The sequence below is a fragment of the Salminus brasiliensis genome, chromosome 19 (genome assembly GCF_030463535.1).
Source record: "Salminus brasiliensis chromosome 19, fSalBra1.hap2, whole genome shotgun sequence".
Lineage (NCBI taxonomy): Eukaryota > Metazoa > Chordata > Actinopteri > Characiformes > Bryconidae > Salminus > Salminus brasiliensis.
Genome location: NC_132896.1, coordinates 4537389 through 4556834, shown reverse-complemented (window position 1 = coordinate 4556834; position 19446 = coordinate 4537389). Strand labels below are relative to the sequence as shown.

The following is a 19446-nucleotide window of genomic DNA, read 5'->3' as shown; positions in this document are numbered from 1 at the left end:
CTGGAAGATTGCCCGCTGAGGTCCACTCTTACCTGCGTCAGACCAGCTGCCACCTACCAGTCTGACCATCAGGCCCCCCACCCACCACCACCCATACCAGACCAGCGGCTCACCCTCCTACCACTGCTACCTGTTTAATGACCATGTTCACATCTAAATGGATTCTAATTAACCATCTGCCACTATTAATATCACCACTATTAATTATCATTACTCTGACCATCACTGCCATGACTATGTTTGTTAAGTTATGCAATACTGTGATTATTATATTATGATTATGATCAGAGCAGTTCAACAGTTTAGATGGTTTGGTCATTTTTATCAATAATTGATAAATAGTTCTGATCAGAGGAGGACGGGTCAGGTCCCCCTTGTGAGTCTTGGTTCCTTCCAGGGCTCACTGGGGGCTCACTGGGGGTCTTTGATCCTTCATGTCTTCTTATGTTATTTATATGTGTCTCTGTCTTTTACTAATTACTGATTATGTAAAGCTGCTTTATGACGACAACAGTTGTAAAAAGCTCTACAAATAAATTTGACTTGACTTAATAATACTAATTAATTATTGCAATAACAATAACAATAATAATGATAATAATAATAATAAAAATAATAAGACCAACATTGTATTGGTAAGTGTAAATGATTACTGTACATGAGCAACAGATTAGGAGTTGGTATAACTCATCTGAGCAGCTAAACTCACATTCATGATTCACTGACAAAAATGATGAACTGACCCCACAACGTTTCTGGCAGATTAAATCTCAGAAAATCCATCATCAAGATGAGATTTCAGAATTAGGTAGCCCTAATAAGTCCTTCTTCTGGAGTACCACTGCCCGGCACATTTTAGAGCTCCCGACACTCCTGATGTGATTGCACAACTAGTTCCCAAGCCCTTCCTGAGATGAACTGTGTGTATTAGAGCAGGGAGTGCACTAACATGCAGGGCAGCGGTGCTCCAGGACCAGTCTTAATTACAGCCATTCAGTACATCTGAGATTAGGTTTGGCCAAAGCACCAAGAAAACACTACTCTACGGTTCCCTACCTTTTACTTAACATTTATAAGCCATCTGCTATAAATCTGAAGTAGTTCACCAGTAAACAAAATTGACAAAAGTATTGGGACACCTGCTCATTCACTGATAAAAAAAAAGACAAAGAAAACTTTCTGTTGGAGTAACTGGTTCTACTATCCAAGGAAGAAGGTTTACTAATAGATTTGGACGACTATTGCTGTGAGGATTTGATTGATCGTTGGTGAAGTCAGGATGTTGGATGAGAACCACTCGACCTCACCCCTAACTCCCTAACTCCTCCCAAAAGTATTAGATGGAGTACCATCCATCATTCCAGAGAATTCTATTGGCAATGGGTGCAAACTACAGTAGCGGATTGCATTCATTAGAAAGGGTGTTCACAAATATTTGGACAAATGTGGGACTCACGGGTTTGGGGAGGCTACACTGGTGCATGTCCGGCTCAAAGGAGGAGCCACGCTGCAGAGCTCCAGCAGGGTGGTCCATGGTGCCTGGGGCGCTGGTCACTCCATCCGAGTAGGGGCTACTCTGGCTGTGGTTGTAAGGGTTGTGGGAGTGGGGGTGATGGTGGTGGTGGCGGCCGCCCGTGGACGGCTCGGCTGAGGCCAGGCCGAAGGCGTTGTCCAGCAGGAGGTGCATCTGCTGCCGCACCTCGTCGATGGAGGGCTGGGAGCTCAGGGTGGACGAGTCTGAGTGACCCTTGACCTGATGGCTGCCACCGAAACCCAGGGAGCTCATGAGGCGGTCCACATCAGTTTCTTCAAAAGGTTCTGGTTCGGCCTGGTGAAGACACACGCGCGCACACACACATACGTATAGATACACACACGTCACAAAAGCACGCACATGCAGAGCGTACGATCAGCTGAAACTGGACTGGAATTACAAAAACGTACACACACACACACAAGATGCCCCTGCAGCACATAATTAAACTCACATACGCACAAATTGACACGTGATCATAAATTAAAGACGCTGATTTGCATACATGCCTCAGCTAACACATTTAAAGCTGCAAGCTGGCAACACACAGGCACACACACACACACACAGGGAAGATTACTGAGAGGCACAAACACACTTTCAGGTCTCACACACAGATTTACTCTCCTACACCAAGTACTACCACACACACATACACACTTGAACTACCCAATTTGCAAGTTAACAGCTCAGCACATTTATGGCTATGAACTGCTATCGAATTCCGCATCGCAGTCGCCGAATGGACTGTAATCGTATTCACGCTGGCCGCCACTGAGGCGGGCGCGGCGGTGGGGCGGCCCCGGTGGTGGGTCTACAGGCTGCGTTTGCTCTGAATATGCTCTGAGCTCGGCTCTCCGCCGGTGCGGGTTTAAATGGGCTGAAAGGTAATCGCCTTTGCTTCAGCCTCCACGCAGACGCCAGAGATTACGGAGGGCAGGGAATGAAAGGGCCGTATCTTCCCCAAGCAGACCCCTGCATTCAGAGCCACGTGGACCGCACACACCAAACCCACTGCAGCACAGCTAGAGATGGAGCTCTTCACACAGTCTGACCGGCCACCATGAAAGACCACCACTATTACCAAAGAAAGGGGCTCATGCTGTATCTCTGTAGTACAGAACTTCAGGTTTACTGTGTTTCGTGGAGCCGCAGAGCCTGTAGAACAACCTTATTTCAACTGCGAAACAAAGAGGCCTTGATTGCTGGCCATGGAAAGCATGCAGAAACTTCACAAGCTTCACCACCATTCATTTATCTGAGCGCTGCAGTGCCTACTGTCTTCTACATATAGTCACAGGTCAAAACAGGATTAGGGCTGCAAAATATGGAAAGAATACTACCACTACAACAATGGTAACTGATCAGCCAACGTACATTTGTCCCACGCTCACTGTCCAGCAGTGTGTACGTCTATAATTCCAGACTGTAGCCTCCATTCACCCTGTATGTTCTTCAATGCTCAGGACCCCATTGGACTGACCACCACAGCGCAGACTGTAGTATTATATGGGTGATGGGTCATTCTCAGCACTGCCCTGACACTGACTGACATGGTGACCTAACCTTTCTGTTGTGTCTGCTCTATCATGCCTGGTTCGTTCCATCTGGTGAATACTGAGCCAATCAGGTGATTATATGGGTGGAGGATAAATATGGGTGTGGTCTAATTTAACACTTGCTCACATGAAGCTCTGGTTCAGCAAGCTCCCACTATGCTGACACATTGGGATGTAGTATTTATGTGATGTTTGTGTAGTTGGTTTAGTGAGTTATCAGTGTGTTATGAACACCTTCACAGCTCATGGTAAAGGTCTCAGTGCTGTCCTTTCATACTCAGCGTGATATCTAGCACACCCAAGGGTTTTGTTACCCAGCCTGAAATAAAAATCTGGATGAAACCCAAGAGGCCAAGAAATCTGTATGATGTATGTCCATGTATTATACTGTATATCATCACTGTTACGCAAAGACCATCTCAACCTTTTTCACAATCTCTCACTTTTTGACATAATATGAATCTGGTATTTGTCCTTTACATTGTCTCAAAATGTTGAACCGACCAATAGAAACGCTCCAAAATGACTCTGAATAAAATATATTTACATTGACTTTCATTGAAAGTTAAGAAGGCGTTTTCCTTCTCTTGTAAAGTAGCCGTTTTGGAGATACAAGGTTTTTGCGTGATAGAAAATCTATGTAGTGTTTTTGAAACCAGCACAACATCCTGATAGTATCATGTGCTGTAAAAAGTTGCAGAGACTTACATCGTAGCCACTGTTGCGGATGCCCCTCCTGGAACGCTCCCTCATGACCAGCAGGTCCAGCTCGGTCTCCACAGGACTTGGGGTATTCAGAGACTGCCTGCTCCAGTATGCTGGTTCCCTTTGGCTTTCACTGGACACACAACATTGCACAGTCCTCATCCTTCACACCCAAACAAAAGTAGAAATCAGAACCACCTTAGCAGTACACCACACACTACACAGTCATTACAGTCATAACATTATGACCACCTACCTAAAAGTGGGAATAACCACCCTTGGCTTTATACCCCCCATAGTCCATGCTTTAGGCATGGTGTCAGTGGGCTGATGTTTATCTTGCTATCCAGCAAGTCCTATTCTATTGGCAGTACTTCTCTACAGGGATTGGATGAGCTGGGTGTGAGTGTGTGTGCATTTGCTCATCTGCGTCAGCAATGGGTGTGACTTAAGGTAGCTAAATGCATTAATTAGAGGGAAGGTCCATAAACATTTGGACATATACTTAAGCTGATTTGACGGAAGCCACAGTAGATCACACGTGACTTCATTTTACACAGAGAAAAGCAGCCAGTCTTCTGGTAAACAAGCAAATGCTAAGGCCAGGTTACCTCAGCTAGCTAGCCCTGTACAGCTCGTACCCTTCAGCTCGAACCTGTGTTTTACAGTCTAGTTCCACTGTATTTCTTTCATTTCCTAACTTTACTACCTTTCCACATTTATGCTGGGGGTCTATTCAGCTGCTGAAAGAGATCCTAGAGGAAACACTTAGCATTTAATGAATTTACGTATTATCATTATGTAATGAATATAATAATCATAGCTATTTCATTATTTGATTTAATTGACCCTTTAAATAAATTTTATTATAATAAAGTGGAATTATTAAGATATTAATAATTAATATTAATAGACGGAGACTTCAATTACATTTTAAAATACATGCTTTGATATTTCTACTGTTGTATTTAACAGTTTTCTTTATGCACAGACTGCAAGACAAAGCGATGGTTTAATATAAATAGTACACTAATATTCCCTGGGGGACGTCCCACCCAGGTAGGGGGATCTTATCCTGCCAGTGGGGCAAAAAAATCCTCTTTTATGTTTTTTAATAGACAAATACACTGTGTGTAGGTTTATGTATCATTGTCCCCTCCATGCTCAACTCACACAGATATGATTTATTTTTATTAAATGGACATTATTGTTAATTGACACATTTTCCCAGGTTTTCCAGTGCTATCCTTAGCATCCATTAACTCCACTCCCTAAAATGTATTACGATCCTCATATAGATTGACATTCTCCTTGAATGTAGCAGACAGGAGACCCACTAATGGCTTATTTATATCTTTACAGCAGCAGTTTATTATTAAAAATAAACACGCGCTGGTTCTGCTGACCCGGGAACAGGCCTGAAGCACAGACTCCATTTAGAGATGTAAACATTTGATTACGCAGAATTTCTGTAGTGCACTGGAGACCGCGGCTGTTGATTGGTCCTCGTAGTGACGAGAGGGTGATTATGTGTGTCTTACAGGGCTTCAGATTTACCCAGCTGCATGATATGGGTTTGGGCTCAAACAGCTGGTTCACAGTGGGATCTGAATAAATAGTTTATAAAGTGTGTTTTGCAGTCTAGTCTCGCTGAATTTCAACTCTTCTGAGATATTTCCTAATTTTAGTGCCCTTACACCCCCCCCTGCTGAAAAATGTCCTAGAGGAAACACTGCACACATATATTCTACAGCAGTTCGGTGTCACTCATTCATACTAAAGTTCGAAAGAGAGGTTTAGCCCATACTGCTTTTCTAACGAGGCACAATACAGGGCAGCCAATTAAAATATATATCCCTTATATATATATATATACTTATATAAGTATTTTCTTTCTGAGCTAATTTGCTTTTTTTTTTTTTACTGTACTCCTGTGCATACCCATTATCGTGGGATAGACATGGGATTTAAGCAGGAAATGTTAGATTTAAGTCTAATATATTGACTATTTTATTATTAATACAATAAATATGAAGGCCCTATGAATGGTTATGGTGAGGGACTATTCCATGGCAGTTCCATAAAAGAGAGCAACGCTCATAATTAAATAAAGCCAAGGCACAAAGAGGGAAGATGGTGACTTTGAAAATTTCAATACATTTGCATGTTCTTCAGCCACTACTTTTCATCTAATGTCCTTGCTGTCTCTAGGTCATCTCTTTTTCTCCCTCTCTCTCTCTTTGACTATTCTGAAGCAGGATGACTAATAACTCATCCCTCTGGCGCCGGATCGTCCTCCTACCTCCTCCTGTATTTGACGTAAGTGGACGGGTTCCTGTCCTCCACAGGCCCCAGAGCATCCTCCAGGTCCAAAGAGGCGTTCTCTCTCCTCAGCCGTTCCCGGTGGCTGTGCCTGTGGCCTCCGGCGCTGCTGCTGCTTCCGCCGAGCGGCCCGTCGCTGTAGCCCTTCCTCTTGGCCTTCAGACGCAGCTTGTTCCGGTAGTGCTCAATGTCCGACTTCTGCTTCAGCCCCATGTTCACCTGAAAATCATGCAGAGGCAGCGTTAGTGGAGAGCTCGGCCCAGAATGCTAACACGGCCAGAAGTGACAGAAGCCACATAAGCATTTTGAGGCCAATCTATCCATTTAAGGTCGCTTGTAGCTGGAAAGCAGCTCTATGGTTTCGGTGCCAGCCTCGCTGAAGCAGCCGTCCATGAGACAGGATTGGGCTCGTGTAAACGGATTTCGTTGCCAATGACAAGCAGCCGATGCAGGTATAAATGAATCAACCTTTAAAATCCTATCCCCCCCAGGTCATGAAGGCCGGTTACCATGGCGACAGTAGGCTGGTGCTTTAATCGGGTCTGGAATTTTGAACCGAACCTAAAGACAGCCTGGGAACATCCTGCCCTGGTCTGAACCCTAACACAGCAGCAAGCTTCAACCTGAACAAGAATACACCATCTTCTGTCCAAACCCTAAACGCTTAAGAAAGAATTCTTCAAGGGTTCTTTAGTCAAACAGTAGTGCTTTATAGGACCATGACAACTCAAGGAGCCATCTGGATGTTGCATGCTGGATGTTTAATATGACACACTACAATTGTACTCTTACACATCAACACATGTATCCCATTCAGCGCCACAATGGTGGAACGGCCTGATAAAATTGCTTAAGAGTTCGGAATGGTATAATCAGTTCTAACCAATTACAAGAGAGATGTACTGAGTCGAATCTCTAATTGACTTAAGTGACTAAAATAGCAACTAATTTAATAGTCAATTAGTTCTGTAGTTATCTCTAGTTATCTAGTATTCTGGACGCACGATGAACCATGAACCATAACAGTGTGGAATACAGTTTTACTGCTGCTATGTCTTACAGTAATACTTCCCCCAGCCTGGACGCAGAGCTGCAGTGGAAACACTGCTAGTGTGAGGAGTGGGAGTCTCATTTGGACAATGTCCAATTGTAAAACTGAGAACTCGACCCAGAGACGTTATAAAGGAGGAGACTCCTACTCCTCAAACTAGTAGAACTCCGCTCTCAACTCACTCTCTGAAGTAATGGAGCTGCATAGTTCTACTAGTGTGAGGAGTGGAGAGCGGAGTTCTACTAGTCTCTGGGTTGAGTCCTCAATTTTACAGTTCTCCTACTACAGTAGAGTGAGGAGTGGGAGTCTCATGTGGACAAGGTCTGAGTGTAAAACTGAGAACTCAACCCAGAGACGTTATAGAAGAGGAGACCGGCCACTGGTTGATGAAATATGAATATACCCAGTATTTTGATGCACTCCAACAGCTGAAATCTGTTGATGCTGATACATGAACATTTATTAATCCCTTATAGAGCTGGGACTTAATCCACCTGGATCAGCATTACTAAAAAGTATAACATGTGTTAGGGTTATCCACGATTAGCCATAACATTAACACCAGGTAAATGGAAAAGCATTGATTATCGCCGTCTACAGTGGTATCTGTCAAGGGGTTGATATATTAGGCATGGAGGGCAGGTTCTGATGGAGCACCATAGCCGTCGGCCCAGGGCAGCCACTCCTCCAGTCATGGCTCTGGCTTGATCCATATATATATATATATATATATATATATATGGATCAAGCCCGAGCCACGACTGGAGGAGTATATATATATATATATATATATATATATATATATATATATATATATATATATATAGGCTGATAACAGTTACAGATACCAGAACCTCAGTAAACCCTAAAGATCTGTGAAATCAAAACTTCTCTATATGAAGGTTGTGTGCATTGCCATGGAGACACAAACAAATTAGCGTGATAGGGGGCTGTCAGTCACGCATGTTCATTAGAATATTAAGACCACGCCCAAACCATTATTTTAAGTATATGTTCCCAGGGGCTTTAATGGCTCTTGAGTGGCACAGCCATGTAAGCTTTGGTGCAGTCATTGGGAGGTTGCATGCTATATGTGATGCCACAGCCAGGAGTCCCAGAGAGCACAAATGACCTCGTTCTCTCTGGGTGGGTCAGCTGGACATGGACAGCTGCAGTCTGATTTGAGCTGGATCATTAGTTCACACTCTACATCAGGCCTACCTCTCCATTGAGGATGACAGAGTCTTGGCTGTGGCTGGACGAGTCTGGATAAGAGTAGTTGAGGGGTGCAGCCATGGGTTTGATGGTGATGAGCCTCAGGGAGCCGGTCAGAGAGTCGTAATGCTCTGCGGAGACAAAAACGGTGACTCTTTACTCACAGCTGGAACCAAGCTGACCAAAGCATGAACACCGAAGAACGCAGACGGTAAAAGGTCAGCAGCGCAGATCATCAGACACTGGCCAAAACCTATTAGCTCCTGACAGAGTGGAGAGTAAAACACAGCGGGCAGTAATACATCCCCACGTACATTTCCCCCCTTATCTTCTCAATAGTACAACATGTGAGGTCCACCAGCTCCCTGTGGGAGCTTCTCTTGGCAGCGTTGGCTGGAACACATCCAGCTGCTGCTATGACAGTAATATTGTGTATGGCACAGTTTACTCTGATATATTTCCTAAGTGGTTCAGATAAAGAACGACAGAGTGACAATGCCTCTAATAAAGCTTTTTATACGAAGTGAACGTCTATAAAACCTTACATAAACAAGTGACAAAGACGATCCGTTCCTTAGTACAGTGAGACATGCATTGCTTTGGCTTTGCTCCACGGGCCCCTGGTCTTTATAATCGTCGCCAGCAGCATTTTTAAAGGGATAGTTCAGTGAAAAATCTAAAATCTCCCCTACTATGCAGTTGTTTGCACAAAATTCAATATATGGACAAAAGTATTTGGAAACACCTCTTAATCATTGAATTCAGGTGTTCATTCAGTCACAGGTGCATAAAATCTAGCCCTTAGTCATGCATCATCTGCCTTTCCACACATTAGTGATAGAATGGGTGGTACAAAAGAGCTCACAACTTAGCCACCAATCCACGTAACCAACTCCATATAAACACTCCTGCAGTAGGTGTCCCAATACTTTTGTCCACAGAGTTTAAAAGCTTCTTTGGTGTTGCTCTGGAGCTATGAGGCTAACAAGCCCTGAACTCTTATGGCCAGTCCAAAGTGCTGAAGTGTCGTGCAACTCTGGGTGTTGGATGAGAGACTAAGAAGGCATCCTCAGTTTTGATTGGTCATTAGCTTGCTTTGAGCTTGAAAATGCCCCCTCAGGCCCCCTCAGGCAAGAAGCTGATGCTCACTCACTGACAAGGGTACTTGGTAGCTGTATAAGCCTCATATCTTTGAACACACTTTGGCTGATTTTCTTTTTGGACACCCCATGAAAACCTTTGTCTTGAGCATATTTAACATCTGGAGATTTGCACTGCTCACCACTCGCCTCCACCATGTCAGTCAGTGTCACTGCAGCGCTGAGAATGACCCCCCACCCACCCAAATAATAGCTACCTGCTCCGTGGTGGTCAGTCCTGTAGGGTCCTGAGCATTGAAGAACAGGGTGAGAGGAGACTAACAGAGTATGTAGAGAAACATCTGGATGTGTAGAAGTACACAGTGCTCCTATATAGAGCTGCTATAATGGACAATGATCGTGGTGGTATTAATGAAGTGGCTAGTTGGTGTGTGGTTTAAATATATTTGAGTATATATATTTCATGCCATCCATCCATCTCACCGTTCCTCGTGTGTGTCTCCTCCTTGTTGCTCTTCTGGCCTGTAGTCCTGTGCGCCGTGGAGCTCCTGCCCGTGTTCAGCTTCCCGGAGCCGTTGCTCGAAACCGAGCCGTCCTCGCTTGGCAACTTGCTGCAGGTAACCATAGAAACAGAGGCGCTGGTTAGCGGGCAGTGTGCTTGGGTGGAGGGGGAGAGGGAGGGGAAGGGGTTATGCAGGGTGAGCGACTGGCTGGCACAGCCCTCCGGCCCTGCTGTTAACCTGGGCTAATCCGCCCCATATCTCAAAACACCGAGCGCACACCTGTCACTGTTTCCTGTCTGGGCGTATCTAGAGCGTCCGGAGCAGGCCGTGATTTGACCTCGGATAGAAAAACACACCGCAGATCAAATCAGCGCTAGAAAACAACACACTAATGATGTCTGCAATCCAAATGGCCCCGATCCACACAGAAATGATGAAGCTGGGTCGGCCACGGGGCTGTGAATCAGAAGAAGCGGCCTGTAATTGGCGGCAGGGTGAGCTGGGTTCATCTGAACGGAACAGGGAAGCTGAAGAGCTCAGGGGAATCAAACAGAAGCAGATAGCATGATCTGCACATTACGGTAAATCTGCTAATCTCTCAGGCGTGCGCTCCAGCAATCTGCCAGCCACGGTTACACTCATCCTGCCGGACATCATGCATCCATATACACACACACACACAGACACACAGATAGACAGACAGACAGACAGACGCACCCATACTCACACACTCAGAATACAAACACTCGCACATGCACATTTGCAACACACACACACACACGCACGCACGCTGCATAACACAGGCAGACAGGCGGTGGGAGTGAACACACACTCTCACATCTCTCCAGGAGCCCTCAGGCACACTGAATCATATATGACTCTGAAGCCGGGAGCAGCTCGCTGTCTCTCTCTCTCTCTCTCGCACGCTCTCTCACACTCTTTCTATATATGTCTCTCTCTTACTTTCACTCTCTCTCTCTCTCTCTCTGTTGCACAATCCCCCCTCTCTCTCTTTTTTTCTCCCTGCCTTTCTCTTTCTCTCTCTCTCTCTCTCTCTCTCTCTCTCTCTTTCTCTCTACCCAACCATCTATCCCTCTTCTCCCCTACTCTCTCTCTCTCTTTCTGTCTATCTCTCTCGCTCTTTTTTCAGCTTCTATCGTCATCTCTCTCCCCTCTCTCTCTCTTCATAATTATAATTATCTCCTTCTCTACCCCTTTCCTACTTTCTCTACTCTCTCTCTCTCTCTCTCATGCCTCTCCTTGTTCCTCTTTTTCCTCTTTTCCGTTCTCCTTCTCTCTCACACATCCCTCCTTCTTTCTCTCTTTTTAATTATCTTCTTCTCTATCCCTTTCTTACTGTCTCTACTCTCTCTCTCTCTCCACACAACCATCTATCCCTCTTCTTCCCTTTCTCTCTCTCCCTATCGCACCCTTCTCTCTCTCTGTCTCCTTGTTTCTCTTTTTCTTCTTTTCCATTGTCCTTCTCTCCCACTCATCCCTCTTTTTCTCTTTCTGTCTGTCTCTCCCCCCTCTCTTACTTTATGATTATCTCCTTCTCTACCCATTTCTTACTTCCTCTACTCTCTCTTTCTCCACACAACCATCTTCTCTCTCTCTGTCTCCTTGTTCCTCCTTGTTCTGCTTTTCCATCCCCCCCCCTCTCTCTCTCTCTCTCAGTTGTTCTCCCTTGTTTAACACTCAGACCCTGCTCTTATGTTCATTCTGCTTCGTCTTTTCCAAGTAATTGTCTTTGCCAAGCCGTTCTCTTTTCCCCCGGCTCCTTCCCCTTTAATCGATTCACTCGGGAGGGATACAACAAAGGACAGCGCACGCTCCGACTGCTCCGACTGGTCAGAAACACAAAGCATTCGCACAAAGAGAGAGAAAGAAAGCAAGAGAGAGAGACACAACTAGGGTTGCCACCTTTCAGAAATAATATATATATATATATATATATATATACAAAAATTGTTCAATACTGGACACAGTATTTTAGTGCCAAATAAAGGACGATTCTGTATTTTACGTGACGAGTGGCAACCCTAGACACAGCGGCAGAATGTAAGAGATAGACTATAAAAAATAAAGAGAGCTGGAGGTGAAAGAGGTGCAGGAACAGAAAGAGCAAGAGAGAGAGAGAGAGAGAGAGAGAGATAAAGGCAGAAGCAGCGGGCACACAGTGCTGTCTTGAATGCCAGTGCTCACGGCTAGCGCCCCCTGGCACTGCCAGTACAGGTGGTCTCCGCAGGCGCCAGTCATTCCACAGGTATTAAAGCTACAAGTAATTAAGAATGAAATAGTAGGGGAATACATCATGCAGCAGCTGCTGCTTCCTAAACAGCACCAACACTATGAAGAATTTTTACCTTAAAACAACGTCTCTACCATTGCTACTCCAGGCTCATAGCGGAGTACTGCCAATAGAATAGGACTCTCTAGCAGATCAACAGGAACCTATTGGCACCATGCTGCCTAATGCCAGGCGTGGGCTTTAGAGGGGGTATAAAGGTGCACGTATAAAGACAAATACGTGCACCTTTATAAAGCCCCCCCCCCCCTTGCATTGAGCTGTGGAGCAGTGGAAGAACTGAATGAAGGTTGTTGCTCCATCCAATAGTTTTGGGATGAGTTGGAGTGGTGATCCAACATCCATCATCCTGACCTCACTGAATGCAATCAAATCAATCAGCAATGCTCCTCCAAAATCTAGTAGAGAGCCTTCCTCCCTGGACAGTAGAGACAGTTACTCCAACAAAAGCAGGATCTAATAATAAATCAGCAGTGTCCCAATACTTTTGTCCATATTGTGTATGTTGCAAAACAAAAGAACATGGATTCTTGTCTGACTGTTGGCTGGAAAAGCAACAGAAAAACACAATAAAAAGTGCATATTGCATAATCCCAGCTGCTGTGAGGTGAAGGACAATTACAGTGGCTTGCTGGGGCTTTATTAGATAAGCAGAAAGCAGCGGCGGCGGCAGCAGCAGCAGCAGTGAGTGCAGTGAGGGATAAATCCAGACACAGGCACTGCAGTGAGGGAGAGCCAGTGTGGAAAAATAGCCTGTCTTACACAGCACAGGCTGTACAGCAGGGGAGAAGGTGAAGAAGGAGCAGGAGCATGGCAAGACTCTGGGAAGTTCATTGAAAGTACAGTCACTGAGTTACTCAATACAAAATACAAGAGGTTTCAACAGATTAACGGTTCCTTATTAGCTGGGTATTTTACTGCAGCTGACCCAGCCAGTGTACACAGCATCAGTAAACTGAACCCCCCTCTGAACACAATCAATAACGCCTCAATAGTTATGGAAGCTATTTGTGGAGTGAGAGGAATGCTTAATCAGTAGACGTCTAGTGTTATCACTGTCACTCTGCAATACACTCCATTTACATTTACGCCATTTATACTACATATGCTGTGTATACTACTGTTCTCTGTGTAGTGTCTATTGTCTGTAAATTATATGTAGAGTAGCTGTATATTGTTTATACTAGAGAGACACTAACAGCCGGACACAAGATTCTGTACTTGGCTAATTGATTCTGGTTCTGGTCCTGATTATAATTTAGCAGACGCTCGTATCCAGAGCAACTTACAGAAGTGCTTCGCTGTTTACTCAGGAATAACCTCAGCTAGTTTGAATAGACTAAAGGGTGCATGTATTTGTACTATGTACAGTGAAATATACACAGACACACACACTAGTGAACTAGGGGCAGTGAGCACACACACACACCCAGAGTGGTGGGGCAGCCAACTCCAGTGCCCAGGGGACAGAGAGGGTGAAGGGCCTTGCTCAAGGGCCCAACAGTGGCAACCACCACTGCTTAACCACTGGGTGGTTAATAACATTGCACAAGAGTATCCAGTCACTCCTGGGATTTGAACGTATAGCCTTGTGCTTGTTGATTCTCACTGTAAACTGGCCAGTTAGAATCACAAAGGTCTTTTTTCTTTTTTCTATTATTCTTGGGCGAGAGAGGTTGGATTAAGAACTTGGCCCATGGGTGCAACCTAGAGAATCCAGTCAGTTGTTGGATTTGAACCCATGACCTTGTGTTTGTTGACTACCCTTTGGGGTGGTCAGTATGAATCCCAAAAGCCTTACTTTCTTTTTTAAATTGGTGGGGGAGGGTGGTTAGAAACCTTGCTCAATGGTACAAACGGGAGTACCTAGTCAGTCCTGGGATGTGAACCAATAACCTTTTTTTTATTGTTAACCAACCTCTGCGATGACCAGTATGAATCCTGAAAGGCTTTTTTCTTTTTTCTTTTGTTTGTTGAATTGTTTGAAGGGGGGGGGGGGTGCTTAAGAACATAGCCCAAGGGTGCCACCTGGTGTATTGAGATGTATACATGGGATTTGAACCCATGACCTTGTTGCTGTTGACTACCCATTGGGGTGGCCAGTATGATTCTCTCAATCCTTTTGTTTAAAGTGGGGGTAAAGAACTTGGCCCAAGGGTGCAACAACATTGTGGTTGCTAATTTACCTTTGGGCCAGAGAGTGGCTAGTATGAATCTCAAAACCATTTTTCTTTTTTAAAGTCTAGTAAATACCCTAATATATAAATACCCAAACACATTCATGCAGAAGCATCTGCCAGCTTCCCAGCTTCCTGCATGCCAGGAGAAGAATCCTTTAGGGTGCAAATACTTGTGTAAGGGTCTAGGCAGACCTGAGTGTAGGCTCTAAAGCCCCCTCAAGTCCAGAGACCTGAAAATACAGCTCACTCTCACATTTACTGCCCACGTGACACCAGAACATAAATATGACATCATGGCCCGGTGAGTAGAGCTTAAGTAAGAGATGTGGCCTGGTGCATTTTATGACTCTGACAGCCTTCTGGGTTTTTGCAGCAGGCACAGCACGGCACATCACACATACACACACACACACACACACACACACACACACATACACACACAGTATTTAGTGGCTGATAAATTTCCCCCCAGCTTCTTTCATTTGCATTTCTATGCAGGGGGGGGCTGCTGAGATTTTTTGTGACGCTCAATACAAACCAAAGCAAATCTCTTCCAGGATCCCAGAAGGAGGAAGCGCAATAGTCTATGATGTATTAGGGGGGAAATTATCGCTGGAGAAATAAATGGTTCACACTATCCGCTGACGTCCTTAAACGCCTGTGATTCCTGTGCACCAAAGCTGTTTTTGAACCGGGATCTAAATATACAGCCAGACGGCAATTACTTTGTTCTGGAGCCCATGGCAGTGGAGCTCTTTGTTCGCTGCTTCCCTTTCCCTGAGCGTCGTTTTTCACCCAGTTCCCTGCTGTGCTGCATCATGACTAAGAGGTCAAACCTGAGCGATAAACGATACTCAAATACAGCAAGGTGGGACAGAGGTTCTAGATTCTTGATCCACTGTAAATGGCACTGACCTGCGATGCATCTCCGTGGTGGACTGTGGTCTTTTGGAGGCGGTGCCGTCCTGCAGCACGCCCTTGTCCTGCGTGAGAGGGGCGTCCCGTACCGGTAGAGACAGGACCAGGGTCTCCTTAGTGACGGCGAGAGCTTCCTCACCTTGCTGACCCATGTGCTGCTTAGCGTAGTCAAACCCCTGCACTGGCTGGAGGACAGCAGAGCAGAGGAGAGGACAAAAAGAGTAGAACGAAGAGGAAATGAAAAGAGAAGATATGAGAAGAGGACAGAGAAGAGAAGATATGAGAAAAGAGGAGACAATAACAGATGAGACAAGAAGAGATAAGAAAAGGGGAGAAGAGATGCAAAGAGAGATTAAGAGAAGATATGAGACGTTACAAGATGGGGACAGACAAGAAAAGAATAGATGAGAAGAGAGAAGAAGAGAAGAGAGAAGAAGAGAATAAAGAAAGAGAGGAGAGATGAGAGAGGAGAAGCAAAGAGAAGGAGAGAAGAGGAGAGAAGATGAAAGAGGAGAGATGGAGAGAAAGGGAGAGATGGAGTGAAGAGGAGAGAGAAGAGGAGAGATGGAGAGAAGATGAGAGATGGAGAGAAGAGGAGAGGAGAGATAGAGAGAAGAGGAGAGGAGAGATGGAGAGAAGAGAGATGGAGAGATATGGAGAGATGGAGAGAAGAGGAGAGATGGAGAGAAGAGAGATGGAGATATGGAGAGAAGAGGAGAGAGGAGATATGGAGAGAAGAGGAGAGAGGAGAGAAGGAGAGATGGAGAGAAAAGAGGAGAGAGGAGAGAACAGAGATGGAAAGAAGAGAAGAGAGATGGAGAGATGGAGAGAAAAGAGGAGAGAGGAGAGAAGGACAGAAGAAAAGAGGAGAGAATAAGAGAAGGACAGAAGAAAAGAGGAGAGAATAAGAGAGATGGAGAGAAGAAAGGGGGAGAGATGGACAGAAGAGGAGCGAGGAGAGAGGAGAGAGATAGAGAGGAGAGGAGAGAGATAGACAGAAGAGGAGAGACGGAGAGAAGATGAGAGAAGAGAGATGGAGAGATGGAGAGAGAAGAGAAGAGAAGAGGAGAGATGGAGAGAAGAGGAGAGATGGAGAGAGAAGAGAAGAGAAGAGGAGAGATGGAGAGAAGAGGAGAGATGGAGAGAGAAGAGAAGAGAAGAGGAGAGATGGAGAGAAGAGGAGAGGAGACGTGGAGAGAAGAAAAGAAAATAAAGGCAAAGAGAAGGAGAGAGAGAGAGAGAGAGAAAGAGAGAATCCGGGTTATGTAAGGTTTTGAGGGGGATATAATAAGCACCTTTGGAGAGTTGGCATTTCGTTTCAATCAGCGACGGTCTGTTGGCCACTGTGATTTATTAATGCACTCCGACTGCTCTCAGTCTCACTGTATTTCACACAGCCCATATATGACACACCGCCTTGCCATGAGATATTTAATGCAGAAAAGCTAAGAAAGCTCGCAGAACCTCTCCCTTATGATGAATTATGGATCGCTCTCCGGCCGAGAGAACATGCGGATATCAGATCCCCTCTCTGGTTTTTAAGGAGATGCACATTTATGCTATATGGCGCCACTCTGAGGAAGCAAACAGGGAAAATATAAACAGTCAAGAGTGTTTAATAATTCAGCACTTTTTCACTTTGCTGCTCATGCTGCTGTCACGCGCATCTTACAGAGGAATCAATCCACTCCTACCTTTCCTACACCTCTATGCTGCGGGGAGACGGGTCTAAATTTAGATAGGGTCGAGCTAATCTACAGAGACAGCTTTCTCCATTAAGGAACACCAGCGCTGGGATTTGTGTTAGACACTGACCTTGGGCTGCACATGTTCTCTGCCTTTCTAATGTAATTCGCATGTACTGAGTACAACTCTAATTCACTTGGGGGGCATCTATTCACTGGAATTTCATTAGAGGAACCTGGCCTTTCCATTTCCACCTACAAGGAAAGTGTGTAGCCGTCCATGAACCCCTTTAATCGCATTTATAGCATTTATATACACACTATATGGCCAAAAGTTTGTGGACACCCTTTCTAATAAATGCATTCAGCGACTTTAAGTTGCATCCTTTGCTGACACAGATGTGCAAACACACACACACACACACACAGCTTGTCTAGTCAATGTAGAGAAGCACTGGCAATAAAATAGGACTTTCTGGAGCAGGTAAATAAACATTAACCTACTGGCACCATGCTGCCCAAAGCCAGGCGTGGGCTAGAGGAGTACAAAGCCCCCCATCATTGAGCTGTGGAGCAGTGGAAGAACTGTGCTGTGGTGCTCCATCCTATACTTTTTTGGGTGGGGTTCCATCAAACCCTCCCAGCAATGCTCCTCCAAAATCTAGTAGAAAGCCTTCTTCCCTGGGCAGTCGAGACAGTTGCTTTTAGAAGAAACAATGAATGAGTAGGCGTCCCAATACTTTTGTCCATATAGTGTATGACAGCATGATACTTATACTATATACTAGTATATACTATATACTTATATACAATATGACAATGGGATCTTCCCTGACATCTTTGGGATGGGGTAGAACAGGAGGAGATTTGCAGTATGCTGAGAAATCCATGCCATAAAGATCCGAGGCTGTTTCGAGAGCAAAACGAGGCCCTACCCCCCAATATGAGTATAGCAATGCTAACAGATTGCTTGGTGAGTGTATATATACATAGTAGCACACATATGCATATTCATACATTTCGGTAATCATGATACTCCAAAGTCTAATCCACTGCACATGCGCTCCGTTCCACAAACAGGCCAAGGAAACATGGACTGCACAAACATATTGGCAGGTAGACGGCAGAAAGCACACATGCAGACAGACATGCAATTGATCCGTAGCTTCGGGCTGCCACGCTCTGAAAGAAGCATTCATCTCCTGCAGTCGACTGCTGTCACCCACACCGCCTTCTTCCGTCTCGCTGTGCTGTCCTGGTTTCAGCTCAATGGCTCTTTTATACAACACGTCCACACATTTCCTCTAATGCTGCCGTGTTTGCAGAGGCGGCTCTGTGGAGAAACTGGAGCACTTTTCTAACGGCAGATCTGCAAAAAAAAAAAAACGGGTTCCTGAAAGCGAACCTTAATAAGATTGAGCGCTCAGGGTTCTCCTGATTGGAAAAGCAGACGGAGAGGGCGCAAGATCAAAGCCGGAGTCGATTAGCATAATTACTATGAATTGTGCATTTTATCAGCTGCCATTCCAAACCAATGTAGTTACCTCACAGCTAATATCTGTTCAGCACTTCTCGCTGCTGTCTCCACAAAGCCTGCAGTGCAAAGAGGAGAAGAAGAGCAGAGGAATGTCTGCTGTTTCGGTACAGTAGTAAATGTCATGGAAAACAGCTATAACATTAACACCACTGACAGGTGAAGTGAAAAACATTGATTCCATTATATATTAGGCAGCAAGTGAACGGTCAGTTCTTGAAAGTGATGACTGTGATGTTCTAAATGACTGGTGGGTCAGAACATCTCCAAGACATCAGGCAGTTCGTTTTGTGGGGTACCAAGAAAAGACAACCAGTGAACCGGTTACAGGGTCATGGGCACCTAAGGCTATGTGATGTGACCCACGATGGCCCCACCTCAGAACTTACAGGACTTAACTTATAGGATCTGCCGTAACGTCTTGATGAAAGATACCACAGGAGGCCTTCAGGGGTCTTGTACTGGTCAGGGGTCTCGACTGGTCAGAGTGTGCACAATGGGGACTTACTCAATATAAGTGGTACTAATGTTATGGTTAACTTGGAATTTACTGAATGTACTGTTTCTCTGATGTCACAGGGACCATCTCGTTTACATATCTACCTGTCTACATGTCTACCACAGTTAAGCCCCACCCATTCATACTGCATTCCTTTCAACTCTATATGCTGTTTGAATGAGGCACAATGCAGGCCAGCCAATCAGGACAGAGCTTATTTATTCGATATCTGTATTTAAGCCACAGTAACAGAAAAGCCCTGTTTAAACATAAGAGATAAATAAAAGTTTTTGGAACATAAAACCACACACAGGCCGCAAATGGAGCTCAAGG

General features: G+C 45.0%; 1 protein-coding gene across 8 annotated transcripts in view; it reads right to left on the bottom strand.

Annotated features, from left to right (window-relative positions):
* Positions 1-19446, bottom strand: part of kiaa1549la (KIAA1549-like a) — a 76410-nt gene that overhangs the window by 10689 nt on the left and 46275 nt on the right. For 4 of the 8 annotated variants that reach the window (XM_072664278.1, XM_072664275.1, XM_072664277.1 and 1 more), the window contains exons 13-19: positions 15393-15580; positions 9970-10097; positions 8393-8517; positions 6101-6339; positions 3802-3961; positions 2044-2070; positions 1457-1828 (exon numbers count right to left, since the gene is read on the bottom strand). In XM_072664278.1, coding sequence (XP_072520379.1) covers positions 1457-1828; positions 2044-2070; positions 3802-3961; positions 6101-6339; positions 8393-8517; positions 9970-10097; positions 15393-15580 — 1239 coding nt within the window. The remainder of the gene's footprint in view (positions 1-1456; positions 1829-2043; positions 2071-3801; positions 3962-6100; positions 6340-8392; positions 8518-9969; positions 10098-15392; positions 15581-19446) is intronic. The other 4 variants (XM_072664280.1, XM_072664281.1, XM_072664279.1 and 1 more) reach the window with 3 other exon arrangements.